The sequence below is a fragment of the Perissodus microlepis genome, chromosome 6, assembly GCF_051167445.1.
Source record: "Perissodus microlepis isolate ML-2025 ecotype Zambia chromosome 6, ASM5116744v1, whole genome shotgun sequence".
NCBI lineage: Eukaryota > Metazoa > Chordata > Actinopteri > Cichliformes > Cichlidae > Perissodus > Perissodus microlepis.
The window spans coordinates 26,010,930-26,031,958 of record NC_140466.1 but is presented as its reverse complement, the minus strand read 5'-3'; the positions used below and the strand labels follow the sequence as shown (position 1 = coordinate 26,031,958).

Here is a 21,029-nt window from a genome sequence, read left to right as displayed (position 1 = left end):
TGCCAAGTCCGTTTTCTCATTGCTGGCTACTGAGCCCTGACATTAGTGGCAGTACAATCTTATTGTGTTTATGGATGAGCTTACGGTAGAAATTGGCAAAGCCGAGGAAACACTGAAAATGTTTTCTGGTAGCTGGTTCAGGGCAAGTCCATAACTCCCTGGACTCTGGCTGGGGACTGTGCTAGTTTGATCATTTGACGACACAGCCAAGGGACAAGACAGAGTGAAGATGAAAATTTAAACTTCTTACTTTTCACATACAATTTGTTCTCCAGTAAGTGCTGGAAAACCTGACAAATGACAGACTGACTCTCAGAGAGGTTCCTGGAAAAGATCCAGATCTTTTCAAGAAAGGTAAACACAAACTAGTTCAGAAAGTCTCAGATGATGTCATTTACCAATATCAGAGTTGTTGGTGCGTCAGAATGGCATTACTAAGTATTCAAAATGAACAAGTTGGGTTTTGAATGTTGTTTTCTATTCATCTCCTTGACTGATATGAACAAGATTACAAGTATTGCATAAATCTACTTAAAAAAACACAAAAAAGAAAAACAAAATAACAAACAGAGAAAAACAGATGTAATGGGTATTTATTTTTAACAGTAATGTTGTTCAAACCTCAAAATATCAATGCAACAGCAAAGGGACTTGTCTGTTGTTGTTGTTGTTGTTGTTGTTTTTTGTTTTTTTGCCTGTCCCGTTTGTTTTTTTAGCTGTTAGAATTGATGTCTGAAAGCCAACAAAGATGCCCAACGGATTTATTTTGCCAAGTGGATCATCACGGCCTTGCTTTTTTGGTCCATTTGATCGACCTTTGTTGTTATTATTTATTATTTATTTCATTTTATTTTCAGTTGTTACAGACATGGCTGGGGGATAGGAAAGAGAGAAAGAAAGATGAAGGGGGACAGTGAGAAAGGACACTTAAAAAGGAAAATCTCACAGATCACCTGTTGAGAGAAAAAGCAAAAAAGAGAGCGACATAATAAACACAGCACCATCGCATTAATCTAGCTAACAGTAAATACTAAATATTGAATGTTGTTGTGCAGCACGCAGGACCGACAACGATTGCTGTGACTTAAATAGTCACAGCAATCGTTGCTTGAACCAGAAGAAGAGCTTTTGTTCCACGTGAGGATTGTGGTTGCTTAATCAAGGGTGTCCTAATACCAGGGCCTTCAAAGAGATGCATCTTAATATGTTTGGAGTGGTTGGCTGATAATGAGAGCTACCACTTCTGTACGATGGGTGATATCTGGAATGTAGATACTAATGTGGATAAGTGAAGTGTTTCTGGGAGCTCCCCCAAAGGAATATTGAGCTTGATGGCTTTGGTTTGAGCCTCAAAATGTGTTTGTCTTTGGAATCTATGAGGGCTCTATCTGAGAGGTGAATTTAGCGCTGAGCAGAAGTCTATGTAGGGGTGCTTGATTAATTTTGCCTGCCGTTATCCCTACTATGACTGCTGGATGTTGGTTAACCGCAAAGAACAGGTGTCAATAAAATGTCCTTTAGTGCGACAATAGAAACTCACCAGCTGTGATCCCTTCCTCTCTCTCATGGAGAGATACAGATTCTTCTCCCTGCCTGCTTCCTTAGCCAGTCAGCAACTGTTACTTTGACAAAAGGTGATGAGTTTATGTGATGCTGTGTCACAAGTTCAAGCCTTTGTTAAAAAACACTAATGAATTTTTTCAGGAAGGCTATCTTTAACTATGCCCCAATTCAGGGGCTACTACCTTCGGAGGCTGCAATTGAAGGCCAATTATGTCACAGCCAGGCGCTGAAGGCTGTCCCAATTCGAAGGCTGCTCCAAATGCGGCCGACAAACGCTCCTTCATTTCCCTGAATTTGAAGGATAGGTCGGATGTATCCGTTGCGGCCCAACCTATCCCAGTATTCGTAGCCCAGGTTTTTTAGTTTTCTTCTGCATCTTCCTTTTGTGTCTTGTTTCCACGTTTGTCTCTCTCGCTCCCTCTCTATCCCTCCGTGTCTTGTGCCACTAATTTGCCACTAATTCTTGGTGATATGTAACAAGTCGACCTTTGGAGGTTGGATTTACAGTGAGGCAGACCAAGACAAGTATAGTGGAACAAGAGGAATTAAATCACCATATAGCTCTCAGGACATGACAATCACTCATATGTCAAGCCTTCTCTCCTCACAAACAATAATCACATCTCACAGCCACTTGCACCACCTTTATTTTTAGATTGTGTGCTCTATTGTGGTGATACATTTAAAAAGTTCAATAAAAGTTTTTAACTGTCAATCTGGCTGACGTCCACAGTAGTGAGGTCTGCGTAGCTTTGGGAGGTAGCCGTTGTCTGAGTGGGTGCAGCGCTTCTCTGGTTTAGCTGAGGACCAGTGGAGGCGTCTGATTGAGGTGAGATCAGATCACCCTGTGCCATGATGGGAAGGTGGTCAAGCACTGACCACATGGCAGTGTCGGTGTAAAGGATGGGCTCTGTTCAGGGTTGAAACAGTCTTGCTTGGGAGGCAAATGATGTCGATGGCGTGGAATCCGCAGGAAAAGCAGGGCTGGTGTTACCTAGTTTAGGACCAGCGCAGAGGTGTGTAGGAACATCCACATGCGAGGAGGAGAGGACCTGATTTGGCAGCTGCAGACACACTGCCTGCTGGTGAGGCAGGCTAGTAAAACCTGGCTGTGTCTGTAGCTGCTGAGCTGGCGTGATGTAAGCCTTCTTGACCTGTTGATCTTCCTGGTCAGATGCAGACACTGCAACACAAACAAAACACAATGAGTCTTCTTTTTTGAAACAAATGTTTGTCTTTCACATGAAGGAAACGCCGTGATTCCCAGAAATAGTCTCTCACCGGTGGTACAGCTCCGATTTCTGACTCTCTTCCTCTTTTTGCCCTAAAAACAAACACATTAGAATTTTCACGAGCTGATACAAACTGTCTGATGTGAATGTTTCATCATTCAGTGCAGTCACAGGCACATGTATGAACGTTGGCACTTTGGACATACGTAGTTGTCTTTGGTGGACCGCTGTGGATGCTCGTTCGTGTGACGCCATCTTTCTGTCTCCGCCCGATCGAAATATTTCGCCTGCTCATCTTTTGAGAGCAACTTCCACTGTGGACAGAAGAGCACAGGAACACACTGTCAGCATATATAAATGCACAGCTACACTGTTACTACACATTACTACAGGACAGCTGGTACACATGCATAAACACGAGCACAAAACACGAACAGATCCATAAATGTATGTAGAGTTAGTTACACACTTACTCTCGCTCCCACAACTGCATTCACAGCTGCACTCCCACTCATGTTCAATTCAGCCACCACCTTTGGCCTCTGCTCTTTCAGATAGACCATGAAGGCATTTGGTGGCTTCTTAATAGAAGGGCGTCCGTCATCCTGATGGGATTGACGCGGTCGTTTTCTACAGGGATAAAACACAGAGTAAGAGCACATGTCAACACTGTGAGAAACCTGCAGGACGGTGAGAAAAAGCAGCACAGCAAACTTACCTTGGAGTGGACCTGGTGGGTGGAGGAGCAAGAACAGTGTCTGGTGGTGCTTTGGGGATCACATTTACAGGCCACTGATACAGTAGCTTCTGTGGAGGGAGGGAGAAGGTTAAAAACCCACGACTTAGTCCAGCACTTCAGAGGCTAATAATGATGAGCGCCACAGAAACATGTACGTGTGGACAAATTCAAACTTTGGTAATTTAAACTTCACCAGATTCAAAGAAGATTGCACGAACAACACAAAGTGATCAGTGGGAGGAGAACATGTGCATAAAACTACATTTATACATAGCTTCACTTTGCTCTCCTCACTTATTTTTGGAATTATGATTACAGGCAGTGATTAAGTTTACTGATCAGCAAAGCTTCACACCACAGTTATACAAAGGTAAAATACAAGATAGGTGGCAGCAGAAAAACAGTTTTTCTTTCACCTGACCTGAAGTATCTGACAGTTTTAAGCACCTTTATCAGTAAACACCTGCCACCACCTCTGGCTGTCTCACCTGGCCATCAGTTCCTGGCTGAGTGAGGAGGTGAGCTTCCACCGGGATAATGGGAGTGACCATCAATGGAGCCTGCTCCTGAAACAGAGATGGAGCTGATCCCAGGAAAGATCCTCCAGTCTGATTCATTGCTGCTAGCTGAGGGGAGGCGGATGGTCCAGCAGGAATAGGAGGAGGAGGTGGAAGGTTGGGTGTTTGATGTTGTATTTCTTACCTGGTGTCCATTTTCGTGACACAGGGCTTATGTGGCGTTTTTTATTTGAACTCGGCCAGAAGAAAGACATTGATTCTGTCTGGGATCCTGTGGCACACATACATAGGAGGTTTTGATTCTGTTAGACAGAGACTGACACCTTATATAATACACAACTAAACCCAGGACAACTATTGTGTGGGAACAAGGTGTGACTTACCAGTTAAAATCAGTATTAAATGTAAATATTATATTGATTTTTATTAAAAATTCAACAACCTTTAAATGTGTTGTATTTGTAAACTAATTGAAACCAAACTGAAAAATGTAAAAACATTCAAACCAATGAATACACAAAACTATCAACTATTTTAGCTATCATGTCTGCATGTATATATCATCAGTAGTTCTTAATTTATTATATTACACAATCAGATTTTAAAGTGTACTACTGCACTTTTTGTTCAGACTTTTACATGTTGTGAATTACTTAGTTCACTGTTCACTCATCCACAGTCATCATCATGGCTGGATTTCCATCTTGAGGGTCCCCAGGGCAGTTTTTCTGAGCCTCCCACTCATGGTAGAAAAAGCATTTGTGCATGATTTCACTGTTTTCTGCTAATCCAAATGTTTGTATCAGAAAGCCTGGTTATACTTTGACAGTGATATGCCCTCCTCTTTGACAGTGTTTTGTTAATTTGGTTAGATATTTTGAAGTTGTTTTTCTTAACCATGGAAATTATTCTGTCATCGTGGTGTTGTTGAGCTGAGACAAAATCATCATATCTGATCTTTTCAGGCAAACCTGACTGGTCTCAACTCGCCCCAGAGGCAAAACTACAAAAATGTTTGTCCAACAAATTATGGACGCAGCTGTCTCTGTTGTAGATCCCTGAGGTGGAGTTTTGTTTTTCTGCTTATGTGGCCTATTGTGAAATATTTTGAAGTCAAATGGACTCTTGGGTGGAACCACAGATTGCTTATAGACGTTAAAAACACATCCAGTCTCCACCAGAGATTTTTCTTTTAGAAAAAGTAACAACACGTGCAATCTTATTTCTCTAAAATAGTGAAATAGAATTGTTAACAGAAACAGAAATACTGAAGTGAAAAACAGAGCGGCTCTGATGGTATGACTCATGGTATGCGTAAACGCTTCTGTGGAAGAGACGCCAGTCACGGATGATTAGACACATGTGAACACGATGGCTCCTTTCTCACAGAAAAAGATCACAAAACAACGATTCTTCAGCAGAAACATTATTTAGCTTCAGTTTGCTCAGTGCCAGAAGCTTGCAGGCTATTCTCAGTAAAGTCCTTGTATTGATTGTGTGAAACAAATAGAGATCATAAGTTTTCCTGTTTTTGTACCATTTGAGGTACTGTGCAAAGATCTTGTGCCAACCCTAATATCTGTATATATTTTATTTCCAACTAGCCAAACTTCCTTGTCATTTTTAAAGTGTTCTTGAGCATTAGTTCTCCAGGCTTTCTGAAGGTCTTTATTTTGACACTGGCTGCCTTTTCACTCATTTTCAGTCCAGCTGTACCTGACTATTTTCAAGTAGCATGCCTAAAAACCCCCACAGCAGATAAACAGTGTCTGAAAGTCATCTTCATCTAAAGAAAATCTATCAATGACCTGAAACAGTTGACCTGTTGTTCAATGGTAACTCATCAGAAATTATCTCAGTGAAGTGTATATCAGTCGAAACAAGATTCTTAAGAAGGGAATCAGGCAGAGAGGCTGAGGTATTCCAGATTACACAAGAACTGGATTGAAATCAGTTGTGAATTAACGTGGGATTTTTGGTTCAAATTGTCGTCAGTATGTATGGAGGAGGTCAGGAGAGAGGTACAACAGTGAGTATCTACAGCCAAGAGCATTCAGATTTTTTTTATCTATCATACAATGCCTTCTGAAAAGCATCTAGGTGGCCAAAGTGTTGTTTTTGAGTATGACAATGATCCCAAACTCACTGCCAATGCAGTAAAAGCATGCTTGGATTTTTTATTTTTTATTTAAAAATCACAGCGCAAGACTGGATAACCCAAAACTGCAGATAATAGAGCTGTCTATATCTGCAAGAATGAAAAGCTTCCAAAATTTTTTAGTACCGATTTATAGATAATAATATTAAAAATAATACTAATAATAATAAGCATTTAATGAGAAATAGGTTTGGCCTGAAGAGCAAAACAAAACAAGGAAAAAAGCTCACTCAGCCTGTTAGAAAATGAGAAGCTGTTAAACACATTAATTCATGCCTTTTAACCACTGCTTCTGGTAAAGTCTTAAATCAGGGGTGTGAAACATCAGCATTTTGCTTCTTGTTGATTCAAACCACCTGTATCTTTTGTGTTGTGTCAGGAAGGGTCACACTCTGCCACATCAAACATGCAGAGCTACCTGCTGCGGAGGCAAGAAACCAGCTGAAGGTAGATTTTTCAAACAACCTCCTGAGATATAAAAATAATTTTTCTGCACATTTCCATTCATTCTCTGCCACTCTACCATAGATCACTGATCTGACGCAGGGCTAACACAGAGAGACAGACAACAATTCACACTGACAATTTAGAATCACCAGTTAACCCAACACCACTAACTGCCTGTCCTTGGACTTGGGAGGAAGCCAGAGTACCCAGAGGGGAACCAAAAAAAAAAAACAGGGAAATTTGCCCAGAATGGTCCCAGTTGAACTCTTTGTTGCTGTGAGGCAACAGTACTAACAACTGCACCACCGTATTACCCATAGAGTTCTGGTGTTGTATTTTATTAAGAAATAAGTAAGACGAAGAAGAAGACTTCTGCAAAAGTTCTATGCAGGGGCCCGATTGAGCCTTCTGGCTGGCTAAAATGATACATGAAAGATATTTTTTAGCAACTACTGATGAAACTGACAGATGCTTTTTGTTTTGTAAGCAGTTTTACAAAAGACTTATCTATTGAAGACACCGATGGTTTTTAGCCACAGCTACACCTGTTGATCTTCAAGGTTTTTGGGCCAAACAGTCTCAAACACGAGGCTCACACGGTTGAGCACGTCTATTTTAACCCCAAAACACAACCCATTTCCCCAATTCAATGCTGAAAACTCTACTAGGTGGTGATGTGGTGGGTGTATGCACTGTTGTCTGTATTGGGCAGCAAGTGGGTGCAATGCAGACTTTCTTGTCCCCATAAGGATGAAGCCTTCTCAGCAGCACCATGAGGTTTGCAGGGGTTTGATTCTTGACTCGTGGCTGTAAAATCTGATAAGACATTTACTTTTCTTCAGTCAGGCTCAAATAGAAAACCTGTGCTAACTTCATATCATGTCAAGCCATAATTGTGAAAATTTTACTGAACATTTATATCAGAACGCTCAAAACATGCAGCCCAACTTCTCTATGTCCATTTATATTCAATTAGATATTAATTTTCTATCATTGAATTTATTCTTGTTTGTGCTAACAGAGTCTCATTCTTCTTCTTTTCATGGGAACCGAACAGTAATTCTGTGGTATACATTTTATCCCCACGTGACTCTTGAGGTGATCTGAACAGATGAAGCTGATGGAAATCGCAAAGCCCGGCCGTCATGTTGAAACACATCACCGTCGCATTTCTAACGATGAGAAGAGAAACTGTGGTCTTTTTAAAGTAGGCCAAGAACCCACAGCAGCTGACTGATAACCAAGGCAGCATGACCCTGAGGTTCATGATCAGTGTTTCACCACAAACAGTGGCTCAAGCTCCAGCTATAGTGGACACAGCAGACACGCAGCAGTTTCACACTTGGATCATTTAATGTGGTAGCTCGGTGACAGCTTTCTTCTCTTGGCTGAGCTCACGCCACCTGTTTTTTTTTTTTTCCTTTTTTCCTTCCTTAAAGTTTGTTCAGCTTCCCCCTTGACTCTGTTGAGCTGCATACCTAACCACCAAGAATGCCATGAGGCGTGTGGCTACAAGCACACAGCTGATTGCATCACATCTCAGAGCGTCTGAGGGTGTGTGAGTGAGACAGAGAGAATCGTTTTTCTTCTTCTTCTTCTATTTAATGTTAAGTCATATCAGGAAGTGCGATGCTGTGACAGTACAGAAGGAAGCGGGCGCACAATGGCACTATGTCTGCCTCTTGGATTGGTAACATGAGCACCCCGAGGGTGAAGGTCCCTCTGCTCCTGCTGCTGCTGGTGACCACTGTGCTGCCTGGGACAGGTAGGACCGGGAACATTAGTTTCTTTACTCAGTGAATTCAAACAAAGCAGTGCTCTCCACTTTCCTGCCTCCTCCCCGCTTTTGCTGTTTGTGCGCTTCAGTTTTTCTTTTGGGGCACTCTGAGAACGTCTTTTCGACTGACTATTGTTCACGCTTTCAAAATCAAAAAAAACTTCTCCTATAGTTAAAATGTAACAAGCAGAAATTGACAGTATAGAGCTAGAAGAGTCACAGGTTTGACTGTGAGATGAGCGCTATGTGTAGAAATCAGTTACCTGTCTTTATAGTTTTATAAGTCTATAACAAGGTCAGCCAAAGCTGCCGTTTACAGGCGTCACAGTCTACAGTTAGTACACTCTGAAAAGGACAGTTTCAACACAACATTATTGTTTTTTACTGAGTGACAAACTTGCTTTAAACCAGTTGCTCAACATCATCACCTCCTAGTCCTCGGTTTTGCAACAGTTTTGATTTTTTTTGCAATCATTTGGACTAAACTAGACGGAAGTGCTGAGTTCCTGTGCGATCTGACTCAGGTTCGCTGTTTTTCACAATGTTGCCAATGAAGTCAAGCAGAAGTAACAGTCTTCAGCCCCAGGTGTGTTTCACTTTTGCTATGAAATGCTGCAGATGCTTTACTTTCAAGTGTTCGCCGTCCAATTTCAATGACATAACAGCTGCCCAACAGAAAATAACGAGCTGTGTCCAAATACAGGGTTTGGCCAAGAAGAAATGGAACAAAGTGGGTCAGGGAATGAGACAGTAACCACAGGTGAGGTGTAAATAATATGCTGCAAAAGTATGTGGACATGTTTTTTCTGTCAGTTGTCTCAGTGCTCTGAGAAACAGATGTCTTAGTTTGTCTCAATCTTGATATCTTGATATCTCCAACTGAAGGCCTGAAATTAAAAAAGAGAAATTTGCTCATAAGATCACCATAGAGAGTAACCTGCACGCATATATGTATAACCTTTGCCTTGAATTCCCTTTATTTAAACAATATCTTATAATAATATAATTAAAATTTACTTCAATTTATGTGTCTTTTAAGCATTTATTTGATGCAGTAGTTTACAGCATGTTGATGCAGAGAACTTAACACCAATGTATTTATATACATTGGTATGAATTTTAATCTTTTTTTCTGTCGTACTGGAGTTCCTGAGTGCACTTACACTGAAATTTTGGACAAAAATGAGGAGAGCCCTCTCCTCTCCTCCAGATCCTTAAAGAATCACTTGTCCTCAGGTCTGCACTGAGCCTGTGGGCTGGGCTGTAAATTAAGCATTTACAAGTCTGAACTTGCAAAGAGGGGAAAGAAATCCCACCATGTGACGGTGTTTCAGTATTAATCAGCCCACTCAGCTGCAGTTCTGCAGAAGCCGTCACCCACTTCAACACGTTCTCTTGGATAAACATCCAACAGTGAGCATGACTTCACCACCAAACGTCAGGTGCCCACCTCACTTATGGTCTTGTGGCTGAATGGGGGAAAATCCCAGAGTCTCCAACACTGTGGAGAACGTCTGCAAAATATGATTTCTTTTAAAAATCGCGAGTATTTATGACTTTTTCCTCTAATATGTTACAAGTGCTTTGTTTTGTTTTTTCTGCGATGTTCACTCAGAGACTCATGCGTGCCTCTACTTATCAATACAGCCATTTTTATTGCTTTTTTCTGCCACTAAGGTGTATTAAAGTAGCTTTTACTTTCCTGTACTTATTTTAAAGCTGTAGTGACTAATTTTTAGATCAGCGTTTCCCACGAAAGATACAACACAACACGCTTTACTGTCTCATGACCCATGCAGCCAGCGATTCTTACAAAATTTCAGAGTATTAGCGTCCCTGCCCTCAAAAACTCTGAATCATTTCAGAATGTACAACACTAATCGAAAGCATGACATGAATCATTCAATGACTGTAAAGGAGGAAGGAGAGGTGCTTATGCTTTTCATATTAACACAGAATTGTATTCTTTTTCTTTTAATGTGGTTTCTTTTTTAAAATTTATTTCTGCTGTTTATGGTTTTAGCTCTGATAAATGTATTTTATCTCTGTGAGTCTGCCTCATTTAAATATATTTGTTTTTACTTTGAGAGTGCTTTTCAGTTACTTGTGCAGGCGTTGCCTACACACTAACTAAAATTAATAAGAATTTAAGCATCTTTGGACTTGTCTTCATCAATGTTAATTTTGTAAGTGAGCTTGTGGAACAATTGTTTTTAAATTTCTTGCCCAATATAAACTTAAAATCATCACAAACCTCCAACTGAATCTGTCACATCATAAAAGACAGCTTTAGGAAATGAAATGGAACCTCATTCTTCTTCTTTCCTCTCCCCACAGTCGCCTCGCAATCCCTCGCATTTATCTTGTGACCCTTTGAACGATGCCTGAACCCTAGTTCAACTCTAGCAACGACAACAATAACACTATTTTTTTTTAACACACCCTCGGGTTTCTGCAAAGAGAGAAATTTTACTTACGTTTTGTTGCTAAAAATGAAAGCGGGCCTCGTATTGGGGTAATTGTGTTGCTTTTACTTAAGCAGTAATCTGGATATTTTTAGCTTTACGATATTAGGTTTTTCTTTGTTGCTCTGTTTCTTTCATATTACAATTAAAAAAAACTGTTATGATGTTACTACAGCATCTTTTTTGTATTTGGTTTTCAATTTAGATGCTTAGCAACCACACTTTTTGGATATCTACATACTTTTGTCCAGGAGTATGAACACATCTGCTCTTTCTGTTGTTCCCAGTTGTTACTGACACCAGTATAGTCATCAATCAGACCAGTTCAAATGGGACTCTGTACGGTGGGTCCACAGCAGCTTTTATTTTACATGAAATCATTTTTCCCCCATCATTACATGTGAATGATGCTTTGCTTTGTTTTTTATCATCATTTGTTCTGTTTTTGCTCCCTTTTCATTTTGGATGAAACCATCTCACAATTTCTGGTTGTTTCTACTCGGGGTTAATGCAGAAGGCAGTGCCTCCGGTAGTGGTATGTATAACTGACTACTTCTTTTACCCTATGAGTAATGATTTGTAATGAGACTACTGCAATAATCATCACCTGTGCAACTGTAGTAGTCACTGGGCTGAATTGAATGTAATGTCAGTAATGCCCCATGGTTTTAATTCCTGTGAAAATCCCCTCTTTGCATATTTTTATGCCAGTGAACAAATTTTAAGACAGTTATGAGGCCTGGGTGAAACGAATGATTAAACTGCTGTCTTCCTTCCACAGTTGCCACATCAATAGATGAAAACTCCATGGATGAAACTGAATCACCAGGCCTGGACCCCATCATTATCATTATCCCTGCAGTGCTGGTGGTCTTAATCATCTGCATGATAGTTTGTGGCATTTTCATCAACCGCAGGTGGAACAAACAAAAGAGAAATCCAAGTATGTCAATCAGAGGAGGGAATATTTTAAAGTTTCACTTCTCTCACTTAATCCTGGTGTCACAGATTATTAGGCAGAGGACTCACTCGCAGGACTCTGAAGTTTAGAGAGAAGGTGAGGGTTTATTTACAATGTGACACCAAGTGAGGATATATACATATATACAGTGAGACAGATAACACAGGGGGTGGAGCTTCAACTTAATCCACAACTCACTCAGAAAGTCCACTCCAAAATGCTCATGCTCACTCACACACATCCACAGAAATCCAGACGGCAGGGAAGATGTGCAGGGAATTTAGAAGGCCTGTACACAGAGAAAAACAAAAAGTCCAAAAACAAACAAAAAGTGAACGACTGGGGGTGATAGACTGAAGTATCTGAAATAATTTAGTGTTTGGTGGTTTTTAATGTACAGATTATCTGGTTTGTTTGTTTTTTTATGACTGTGGCCTTGACTGCTGCATATTCTCTGCTTGTAGACCTGAGTAAAGAAGATCCATATTTGGATGGATCCAGTACAGAGAAGGTGCCGATGTAAGTGTCACCCATGTCATTTTGCTACAACTGCTTATTGAACCTGTTAAAAAACTGATATCATCTCGATGTTCAGCGCTTTGTGAGAATAACTACCTGCTTGTGGCTGCAGCTGAATGATACTGAGAGCTGTAAAGAAAACATATACTACCCCCTGGCTTCTGTGCAATCTTTTACTATAATACTACAAACACGTCTTTCTTTTTTATTTAAGTCCGACTTATTAAAGATTAAAAAATGTGGCTCTGAAGTCCTTTGAAATTATATTTGATGTGATGATACAAAAGAAAGAAAAAAAAAATATGACTCTCAGTCCTTTCTTCTTTGTGTCTTTCAGGCCGATGTTTGAAGAGGACGTGCCCTCTGTACTCGAGCTCGAAATGGAAGAGTTGGACGAGTGGATGAAAAAGGATGGTAGGTTTCACTGGATGAAGAAGAGAATTTGGAAACAAAAATACTGTGGCTAGAAATCTGATAGAAATACAGATCACAAAAGAAATACGTCGAAGTTCACTGACATCCAGGTTTTGGTGGTCTCGAGTGACTAAAAAGAAGGCACCAGGTCTTCTTTTTGTCTCTTAACCAAGAGACTCTGTCAGTTCTGAAACAACTGGCCACGAGTCACAGGTATTTAAGCCCCAGCGAGGGAGGCTGTGCCCTTGGAGGTTGTCCTGAAGGTCACTGACACGCCATTAATCGTATATGAGTCATCACATGAGTTAGGGTGTGGAAAAAAAAGTTGTCTTGTCACTGTCACTGGAGCTAAAGTGCCAGAAACGCTCTCAGACAAAAACTGGTTCAACCGAAAGATAAAATATGCAAACGCAAGCTGAGCATCATAGTGTAGTGCAGTGACGGGTGCTCAGACTTTTGCAACCACTCCACCAACGTGAAGAGCCACCCGCACAGGAAAAGACCCAGCTGGTTTGAGAGAGGCGTGAAGGAGGTTCCACAGTTTATCCAGCAGATGTCGCTGTTGTTTACATCAAGTAATCGTCCAGCAGAGCTTCTCACGCTGAAGTTGCTTTATTCCACACTGACTGATCTCATGACTTTTCTTTGACTTCTTTGCATAGGTGAAACTGCAGAGGACTCTAAACGTCTGTAACTGAATTTAAGGTGAGCATACCTGTGCATATTATCAAGTTATTAACATTTACAGACTATTTTGAGAATAATTTCTCTCAATTGCAACCTCACAGACATTTTATATTGATAATATGCCTGGACACTTAGGATTTGTTTATATATTAGATCATTAGATCTCCAAAATGTCTTTTTAAACCAAATGATGATCAAGCATGAAGAAGTTTAGAGTTTTGAGTGACATTTTCCTGCTGCCTACTAACAAAACTTCACTTAACACAAAACCTTAATATTGATTTTCTCATAGTACGAACACAGAGCATTGCGCAAACAAATTACTTATAGCATGTTGCACAACAATGCTAACACAACACAGATCAACAGCTGACTCGGGCAATAAAAAGTGTTTCCAAGCCGTTTCCTCTCTGCTGCCAGCCTCTGTTTGTTGTGATGCACCAGCTGGTTTTCAGCAGAGCTGTGACTGATGAACTGTGACCCTTTCGTCACTGCACATGTTTGAAAGCGCAAACACCACTAACATCTGTTAGTGATTACAACAGGCATGCATGGAAGTGTGGTGCAACTCAACCCTGGAATAGTCTCCTTTACTGGAAGAGCCGGGAAGGCGAGGTCAAGGTCCGCTCCGCGAACTGTTGACCAACGTCATTTACACATTGCTTTTTCCCAGGGTTTTATTTCCAAAGCTGTACAAGGGCTAGAGGTTACTTGCATTCAACTAGGAGGCACTTTGTACACACGAGGTTACACAAGAGATCTCAAAACAGAAGTAAATGTGATGTTGGTGTTGCTGTGGTTGCTCAATGCGATGCCATCTAGCGTGGCAGCTGTGCCCTGTTTGTCAGACCTGTGAATTTCCACGGTGACTCGGGCACAATGGTGGCTGGGAGTAAGAAAAGAAAGCATATGCAGTGTTGCTGAAAGCAAGTTTGTTAAAATAACCTAGAATAAATTTAACCTTTGTGACATTCAGACGAAAACCAGTCATATGACCAGTTTTAACATAGTGATTAATTTGAGGATCCAGCAGGCTTCATTTATGTTGCTCATGAATGTAGATGCTTTTAGTTGCTTCAGTCAACTACAGCTTCATACCAAACCTCTTCATCAGCTTATTTACCACTCAAATATGAAGCTCTGGTTAGTGTGTAGCAAGAACGGAGGCTGTGAAAGGCATTGAGAGCAGAGCTAAAGAGGAAGTTTCTGATGTTTGTGAAGCAAAACAATGAGCTGAAAAACACCAAAATGCAGATGCTTGGCTCTAAAGCTTGTGAAACCTTTATTCTACACAAGAATAGATTCATTGCCAAATATGCTCAGGAAAACAGGATGAATATCGGCCACTGCAAACGTTGCTTTCAAGTTAAGCACCTCCGCTCTGAGTTTTCACACTTATGTTTTTTTTAGTCGTGTGTGGGATCATCACCTTTCCAGCTCAGCTCATGGGTAGCAGAGGAGCTGTGAAGTGAAGGTTTTATTGTTTTGTTGCTGCCAGAGTCTAAGGTTTGTGATTACTGATCCTTCTTTGACACTGCGTGAACCAGTGCTTACCACGTGTGCAGCGAGGCTGTGATGGACTGTACGGCACTGTGAGTCAGTGAGAGTGGCACACTAGAGATGGAGTTGGGCTGAATTATGCTGTAATTTAAACCCTTTTGATCTCAAATATCAGCTGAAAAACTACCCGAATGTGTCAGTTTTACCACATTACCTGCAAACACAGGTCACTGGAGTTACATTTTAGAAGGTTGACCTTTAAGTCTGACATGTCTACCTCTCTCTCTTTCCCATGATTCCCTGTCTGCAGGTTAAAGGAGACACCGTTAACACAACGCAAGCCAGCACTGATGTTTGAACCTCCTCCACCAGCAATAATCCAGCCATGTGACTGTCTGGAAACAACAACACTTAACACTCATTTTTACAATTTTGTTGGAAAACAGCAACAAAAATTCAACCTCAAATTTTTTCTAATGCAACACCTCTGATAGCCGTTAGTGAACAGCAGCATATAACAACCGAACCAAAACCGTCTCTCTGTGATCCGTTTTACACCACATGGTGTTCTGCTTTAATATGCTGCCAGGTACATGTACACTATTTTATGGCTCATAATGTAGTAACTGATGATGTTACAATTAGGTCAATTTCTCTCTCCTCTCCATCATAGATTGGACTGTTCTTTGTTTCTGCTTATGGCTTTTTCCTAAGCCATTTTGTTGCATTACACTATGAGTCCCTCCAGCTGGAGGTTTTAAAGGGGAGATATCCAGCTGAATGCATGACAGAGAAGCAACTTTTTTAAGTGTTTTGTTTGAAATCTCAAAGCCTGTTTCTAAAGCTTTGGATAAATTATTTCCCGTCATCGAAGCAGCTCTCAGAAAGCTGCACCCGATAAGATTTTTATCTCTCCACAGATAACAAATAACTCGTTGACTGAACACCCTATATCCTTTTCTTTGTCTTTGAAAGTGTTGAATCAAAGCAATTGTAACATTGATCCAAATGTGAGCTCTACTTTCTTATAGCGTCAGTCAGTATTGTGCGGGATCCTGCACTGTAAATATGAGAATACAGTATACCAAAAGATGTTTGTAAATATTTCATAAAGGCACTTGTGTCATTGATTTGCTGATGGTGCTTTAAGTAAAATTTCAATAAATAAAACCTTGCCATAAAATTCGACTCTCTTTGTGTGTGTGTGTGTGTGTGTGTGTGTGTGTGTGTGTGTGTGTGTGTGTGTGTGTGTGTGTGTGTGTGTGTGTGTGTGTGTCTTCCACGTAGATGGATCCCCTTGAAATTTAGACATCACAGTCAACTGATGATGAATCCTGTACCGGTTATGGTGGTGCTTACGTTTCCTTGAGTGCCACTGTTCAGTTCGGATTTTTGATTGCTGTGAAATTTGACTCTGATTGTAGGAATATCAGCAGCTCAAACCTTTTACTTCACCCAGTAAAATTTTGTATCCTAGTGATTTTGGTTTTTTCCTCTTGTGTACCCATGAAATTAAAATTTGTGTTAGCACGCTAATATTACTGGTAATCATATTTATAGATGTGAAAAAAGAAAAGAAGGAGGACTTATATGTTAAATGTGGGTTGATTTAAGCTGTTGCTAGGTGGTTGCTAGGCATGTATAAATCAGGTTTTATGGCTATAGATGAAATCTTGCGAAGGTGTGAAACTAAAACAACAGGATGTTTTCATATGGTGCTAAAAATAGATAATTTTAGCCTGTTGCTAGGTGGTTGCCAAGCAATGTGGTGATGTCATAATATATCATGCACAGTTCAACACTTTGGATATAAAGTAGATTTTACTGTGATTAAATTAAGACTATAGGATGTTTTCATAAGATGTTGTCAGTGCACGAATCCATAAACAGGCCGTCTTAACTCACTGTGAGGCCGTTGCTAGGCAGCCATTATCTGATATAGATAAGAACCTTCAGGAGCCTAAAGGGAGATGAACCTGTGTGCCAAGTTTGGTTGCTCAACTTCTGATGTTCTAGGAGGAGTTGGCGGACAAAGAAACAAATAAACGCAATCTCTCTCTTTCTCACACACACACACACACACACACACACACACACACACACACACACACACACACACACACACACACACACACAGTAAGATGCAATCATTTCATTTTTATGACTAAGTACCTGTAAAAACAAACCCAGCTGAAGCCTGTGGTTTTGGCTAATTAGCGCCTCTTTTTCTAACACACTAAACATGTAGCGCTGCACAGAAAGCTGCTTTTCCTTTTATACTGTGTGCGATTCTAATGTTTTATCCATTGTGCTGAAAAACATGCAGCCCGTGAAGTCATAAATGAAACTGTAGCTCTATGCAACAATGGCTAAAGCTCTTTTAAAGTAACCACTGGAGAGCTGGCTTGCTCGGGGGTTGTGTTTTTTTAAGCGAGTACCTCTTTTCACAGTTCTGCTTCTTTGCACAACACTTACAGCATCCCCTCCCCTGACCACTGGCATTAGTCAGTGCAGTAAGGTCTGTAACAAGCTGAGATTGTGTGGTACCACCAGGAGCATGGTTGCTGCTGTATCAGTGTTTGCTGCTCGTAAACACCAACACCTGTTACGCCCATATCCACACGCTGTATATATTGAAGAAAGTCAGGTTAAAGAACACCAAAGTAGCACCACTTACCTAAAAATTGCACATTCAAGACCACATTACATGATTTCCTATTTTCAGCTTCATGTTAGTGAAACTCAGAGTGGTTGAAGTTACATTTTCATTCATTGCACCACTTTAAAGTGGTGACATTTATGTTCATTTAGGCCCATAAGTATTTGACACAGCTTCTCTGATTCAGCCTTTTGTCTCTTTCATAGGTTTATTTTGGTTTTTCAGCCATGGATGGCCTCCTTCACTTCACATGCAATAATATTTCTTTGGACAGTGGAAAACTACCAAATAGGCATTCAACACTTGGAATCACCTGGGTGTGAAACTGATGGCTGGTTTTCCAATTACTTTTGATCCTCTTCGGTTAAACAGCTTGAATTAAACGCTGAAAGTCTGTGCTTTAATCACATGCTATTTGTTTGATTTAAAATCTTCTCTGGTGGTTTACAGAGGCAAAGTTAGAAAAAAAAACGCCATGGTCCAAATACCTATGGATCTAACTGTATATAACAGCAGATTAAAGCACAATAAGACACGTGTTTCTGTCACTGTGGGCCTACACTCCGCTTTAGCTCATACTGCCTTTAATCCACTGATGAGCCTCTCCTGTTTTCATCTACAAGCTCTGTTTGTCTGATGGACACTTGTGAAAAGCTGATGGGATTCATACCACAGGAAGGTCTGAGGGAGCGAGGCCAGACGATCCATGCAAAGCAATGAATACAAATGAGAAAGAAGTCTCTCACAGCACTTTTTCCCCTCCTGTTCGCCCTCTTTCCCATTAAATTTCCAGACAGCAGTTCTGTCTGTCACCGCACGCATAGTGTCAGCGCTGACTTAACACCGAGATTTTGACAATCAACAGCTAACAGAGTAGAAAATTACTCTTTACATGCATGTATCAAGCTTACTTGGTATCAACATTATCAAGTAGCCGTTCTCTGGCTGTTATTTGATAGGGTTTCAGTTTGGGGCATCGCACCGAGGTTACGTTTTTAAAACCTGCAGAAAGAGAAGCTTTTAGTTTACTTTATATGTAGTTAAATAGCACTCTTCGAAACATAACAGAAGCTTTCCACTGCTCCCTCATTCACAAGGGTTCATCACAGCAAGTAGCTCTACATATTTGTTAGATTTTTTAATGCTAGATGCCAGATTAATGGCACCACCCCAAAGAGGTTTTTGTCTCCTCCTGTGATCAGACTGGTGAGATTTTGCTCATTAGGTGAATGTGTAAGCGCTACCCTGTAGAGAGAAGTGCTAAACAATAATTAACACAACAATTCTGAGATTCTCAGTCATGGAGGCTGAACTGCAAAGGCTCAATCACCTTTAATGATCAAACATGTGGCTGGGACCACTGACGAGGCCCTGCCACAAGGTCTCAGGCATAGGGCAAGCACATATAGACGCAGCAGCTGGTACACGTAGGCAGGAGTTTTAAAAAACAGCAATAAAACCTTAAAATGTATTCTAAAACTAACAGGTGGCCTGTGAAGGGCTGTAAGAACAAATGGGGGTCACTCCTTTAGCTAGGTGTTAAAAGCTCAGCAGCAGGATTTAGAGTTTTGTTGCCTCACGCCTTTATTACAGCTTTTTCACTTATCCTAAACAATGTGCTACAGAGCACACAAGGTCCTTCAAAAGAAATCCAAATAAGCTTCTGTACACTGACTCCTAGACAGTCATTAAAGAGGTCTTTCAGTTTGCAAAAAAATCTCAGGACGAGGTTTGATAAATGTCAAAATGATATCACTCATAAGTGTTTAGAGAGCTTGAGAAACCAAACGACACATTTCAACTGAGTTTTTGTTATAGGGCACTTGGGCTGCTTTTGGAACTTCACTATTGGGTATTAAACGTTAATAATTCTGCAATTTTTGACCTTTGGTTGCTCTGACTTTGCTGAAAACAGAGCTAGAATATGTTCTCCATGGCCTGCCTCTTTGCTATATTTCTGACACTTTAGTCTTATGAAACCTTCATTCTTTCTGACCCTCAGATTGTTTGTTTGCTGCAGGGTTTAAATCACTTAAGGGTAATTCATGATGATTAAGCTAGTTTCACTACTACTTATGTTTATTTGCTCTTTCTCTCCAATTGGTCCTTCTTAGTTAACTTGCTAGTATATTTAAAAATAGAATGAAAGACAGAGCCTTGAACTTTTAGCCCCTCTTGTGTGGAACAGTTTGGATTCAGGACACAGACGCCTTCTCTGTTTTTAAGATTAGGCTTAAAACTTTCCTTTTTGATAAAGCTTTTCATTAGAACTGGATCAGGTGACCCTGAGTCATCCCTTAGTTATGCTGCGATAGGCCTAGGCTGCTGTTCTTCTTCTCTCACCTTTTTTCATGTGTTTATACACCAGTCTGCATTTAATCATTAGTTATTATTCTCTTTCTTCAATTGAAAAATTGAAGTAGTGTTTTTGTTTTTTAATTGGAAAATGTATCATTTAAGGAAAATATTCCCAGACTTAACCTTCTCAGAAGTAAGGATTTCTTGTTCGTCCTTGTCTTCAGAGGGGTTTAAATTACACAAATTATTTAGGTAAGTAAAAGTACAAATGTGTGTTCCAAAAAAATACTTTAGTTAGAATTTAAATACTGTTTCAACAATTCAAGTAAAAGTGAAAAGCATGGGCTGTGAAATGTACTCAAAGTAAGAAAGTAAAACGTCTTTGAAGGATGTTTTTGCCAGTTAGCTTTTTGTGCAAAGCTAAGAACCTCATGCTATATTCATGTGCTAATAAAAGGATATTAGAGCATAGAAATACAAACATTTTTGTTTTTTCTTTCACTTTGCTTCCACAACTAAAGATACAGTGAGAAATATTGCATTTGAAATGATCAGACACTTAAAAATCATCCCTACCTTTATGCTGGCTCTAGCTTGATTCTGCCCACCTAATCTTGTTGATATCGGCACCAAAAATTCTGTCCAAATTCTATAGGCTCGTGAGTTAGGCCCAAATCAGTTTGATATTTGAAATAAAAACTTCCATTATATGAAGTGATGATCCTCTTTTGAAATGAGTAGAAAGTACAAATATTTCTTTGCACTTTTAATCATCATTGCTGAAAGCTGCAGCACAAATGAAGTTGATCATTATGCTATAATTACACTGTGATCCAGTGAAAGCCTGATGACAAAGTGAAGATGCACTTCAGACTCTGGCTTTCAGGTCGATGTGCTCCAGCAGCAGGTGTGGAATTTAATTTACTGGTGGGATCAGAGGATCAGATTATGGTTAAACTGGTTTGAATAAAACAGCAAAGTGATTCAAATCAAACATGACCCGAGCGAACAGCAGAAAGAGAAGCGCTTTCATCTTCTACTTGTGGCAAAGGAATCTCTCACACAGGTGTGTATATTCACAGATATGTGGGT

General features: G+C 40.3%; 1 protein-coding gene across 2 annotated transcripts; it reads left to right on the top strand.

Moving 5' to 3' along the window:
- The first annotated feature begins 8,265 nt into the window (after positions 1–8,265).
- On the top strand, positions 8,266–16,152 carry tmem154 (transmembrane protein 154). Of its 2 annotated transcripts, none has more exons than XM_084931685.1 (9): positions 8,266–8,422; positions 9,138–9,194; positions 11,187–11,243; positions 11,417–11,434; positions 11,681–11,842; positions 12,325–12,379; positions 12,717–12,793; positions 13,456–13,498; positions 15,291–16,152. In XM_084931685.1, exons 1-8 carry the CDS (start codon positions 8,329–8,331, stop codon positions 13,485–13,487), a joined length of 552 nt encoding a protein of 183 aa, XP_084787811.1. In that variant the 5' UTR covers positions 8,266–8,328; the 3' UTR covers positions 13,488–13,498; positions 15,291–16,152. The 2 variants fall into 2 exon arrangements, with proteins under 2 accessions (XP_084787811.1, XP_084787810.1); XM_084931684.1 differs by having other exon boundaries at positions 8,268–8,422; positions 11,414–11,434.
- The last annotated feature ends 4,877 nt before the right edge of the window (positions 16,153–21,029 follow it).

Excerpts from the sequence above, each read along its gene's own strand:
- tmem154 (XM_084931684.1), top strand. The coding sequence starts at position 8,329 with ATGTCTGCCTCTTGGATTGGTAACATGAGCACCCCGAGGGTGAAGGTC. Across the intron at positions 8,423-9,137 it reads CACTGTGCTGCCTGGGACAG|GGTTTGGCCAAGAAGAAATG; the intron begins GTAGGACCGGGA and ends GTCCAAATACAG. Across the intron at positions 11,843-12,324 it reads CAAACAAAAGAGAAATCCAA|ACCTGAGTAAAGAAGATCCA; the intron begins GTATGTCAATCA and ends CTCTGCTTGTAG.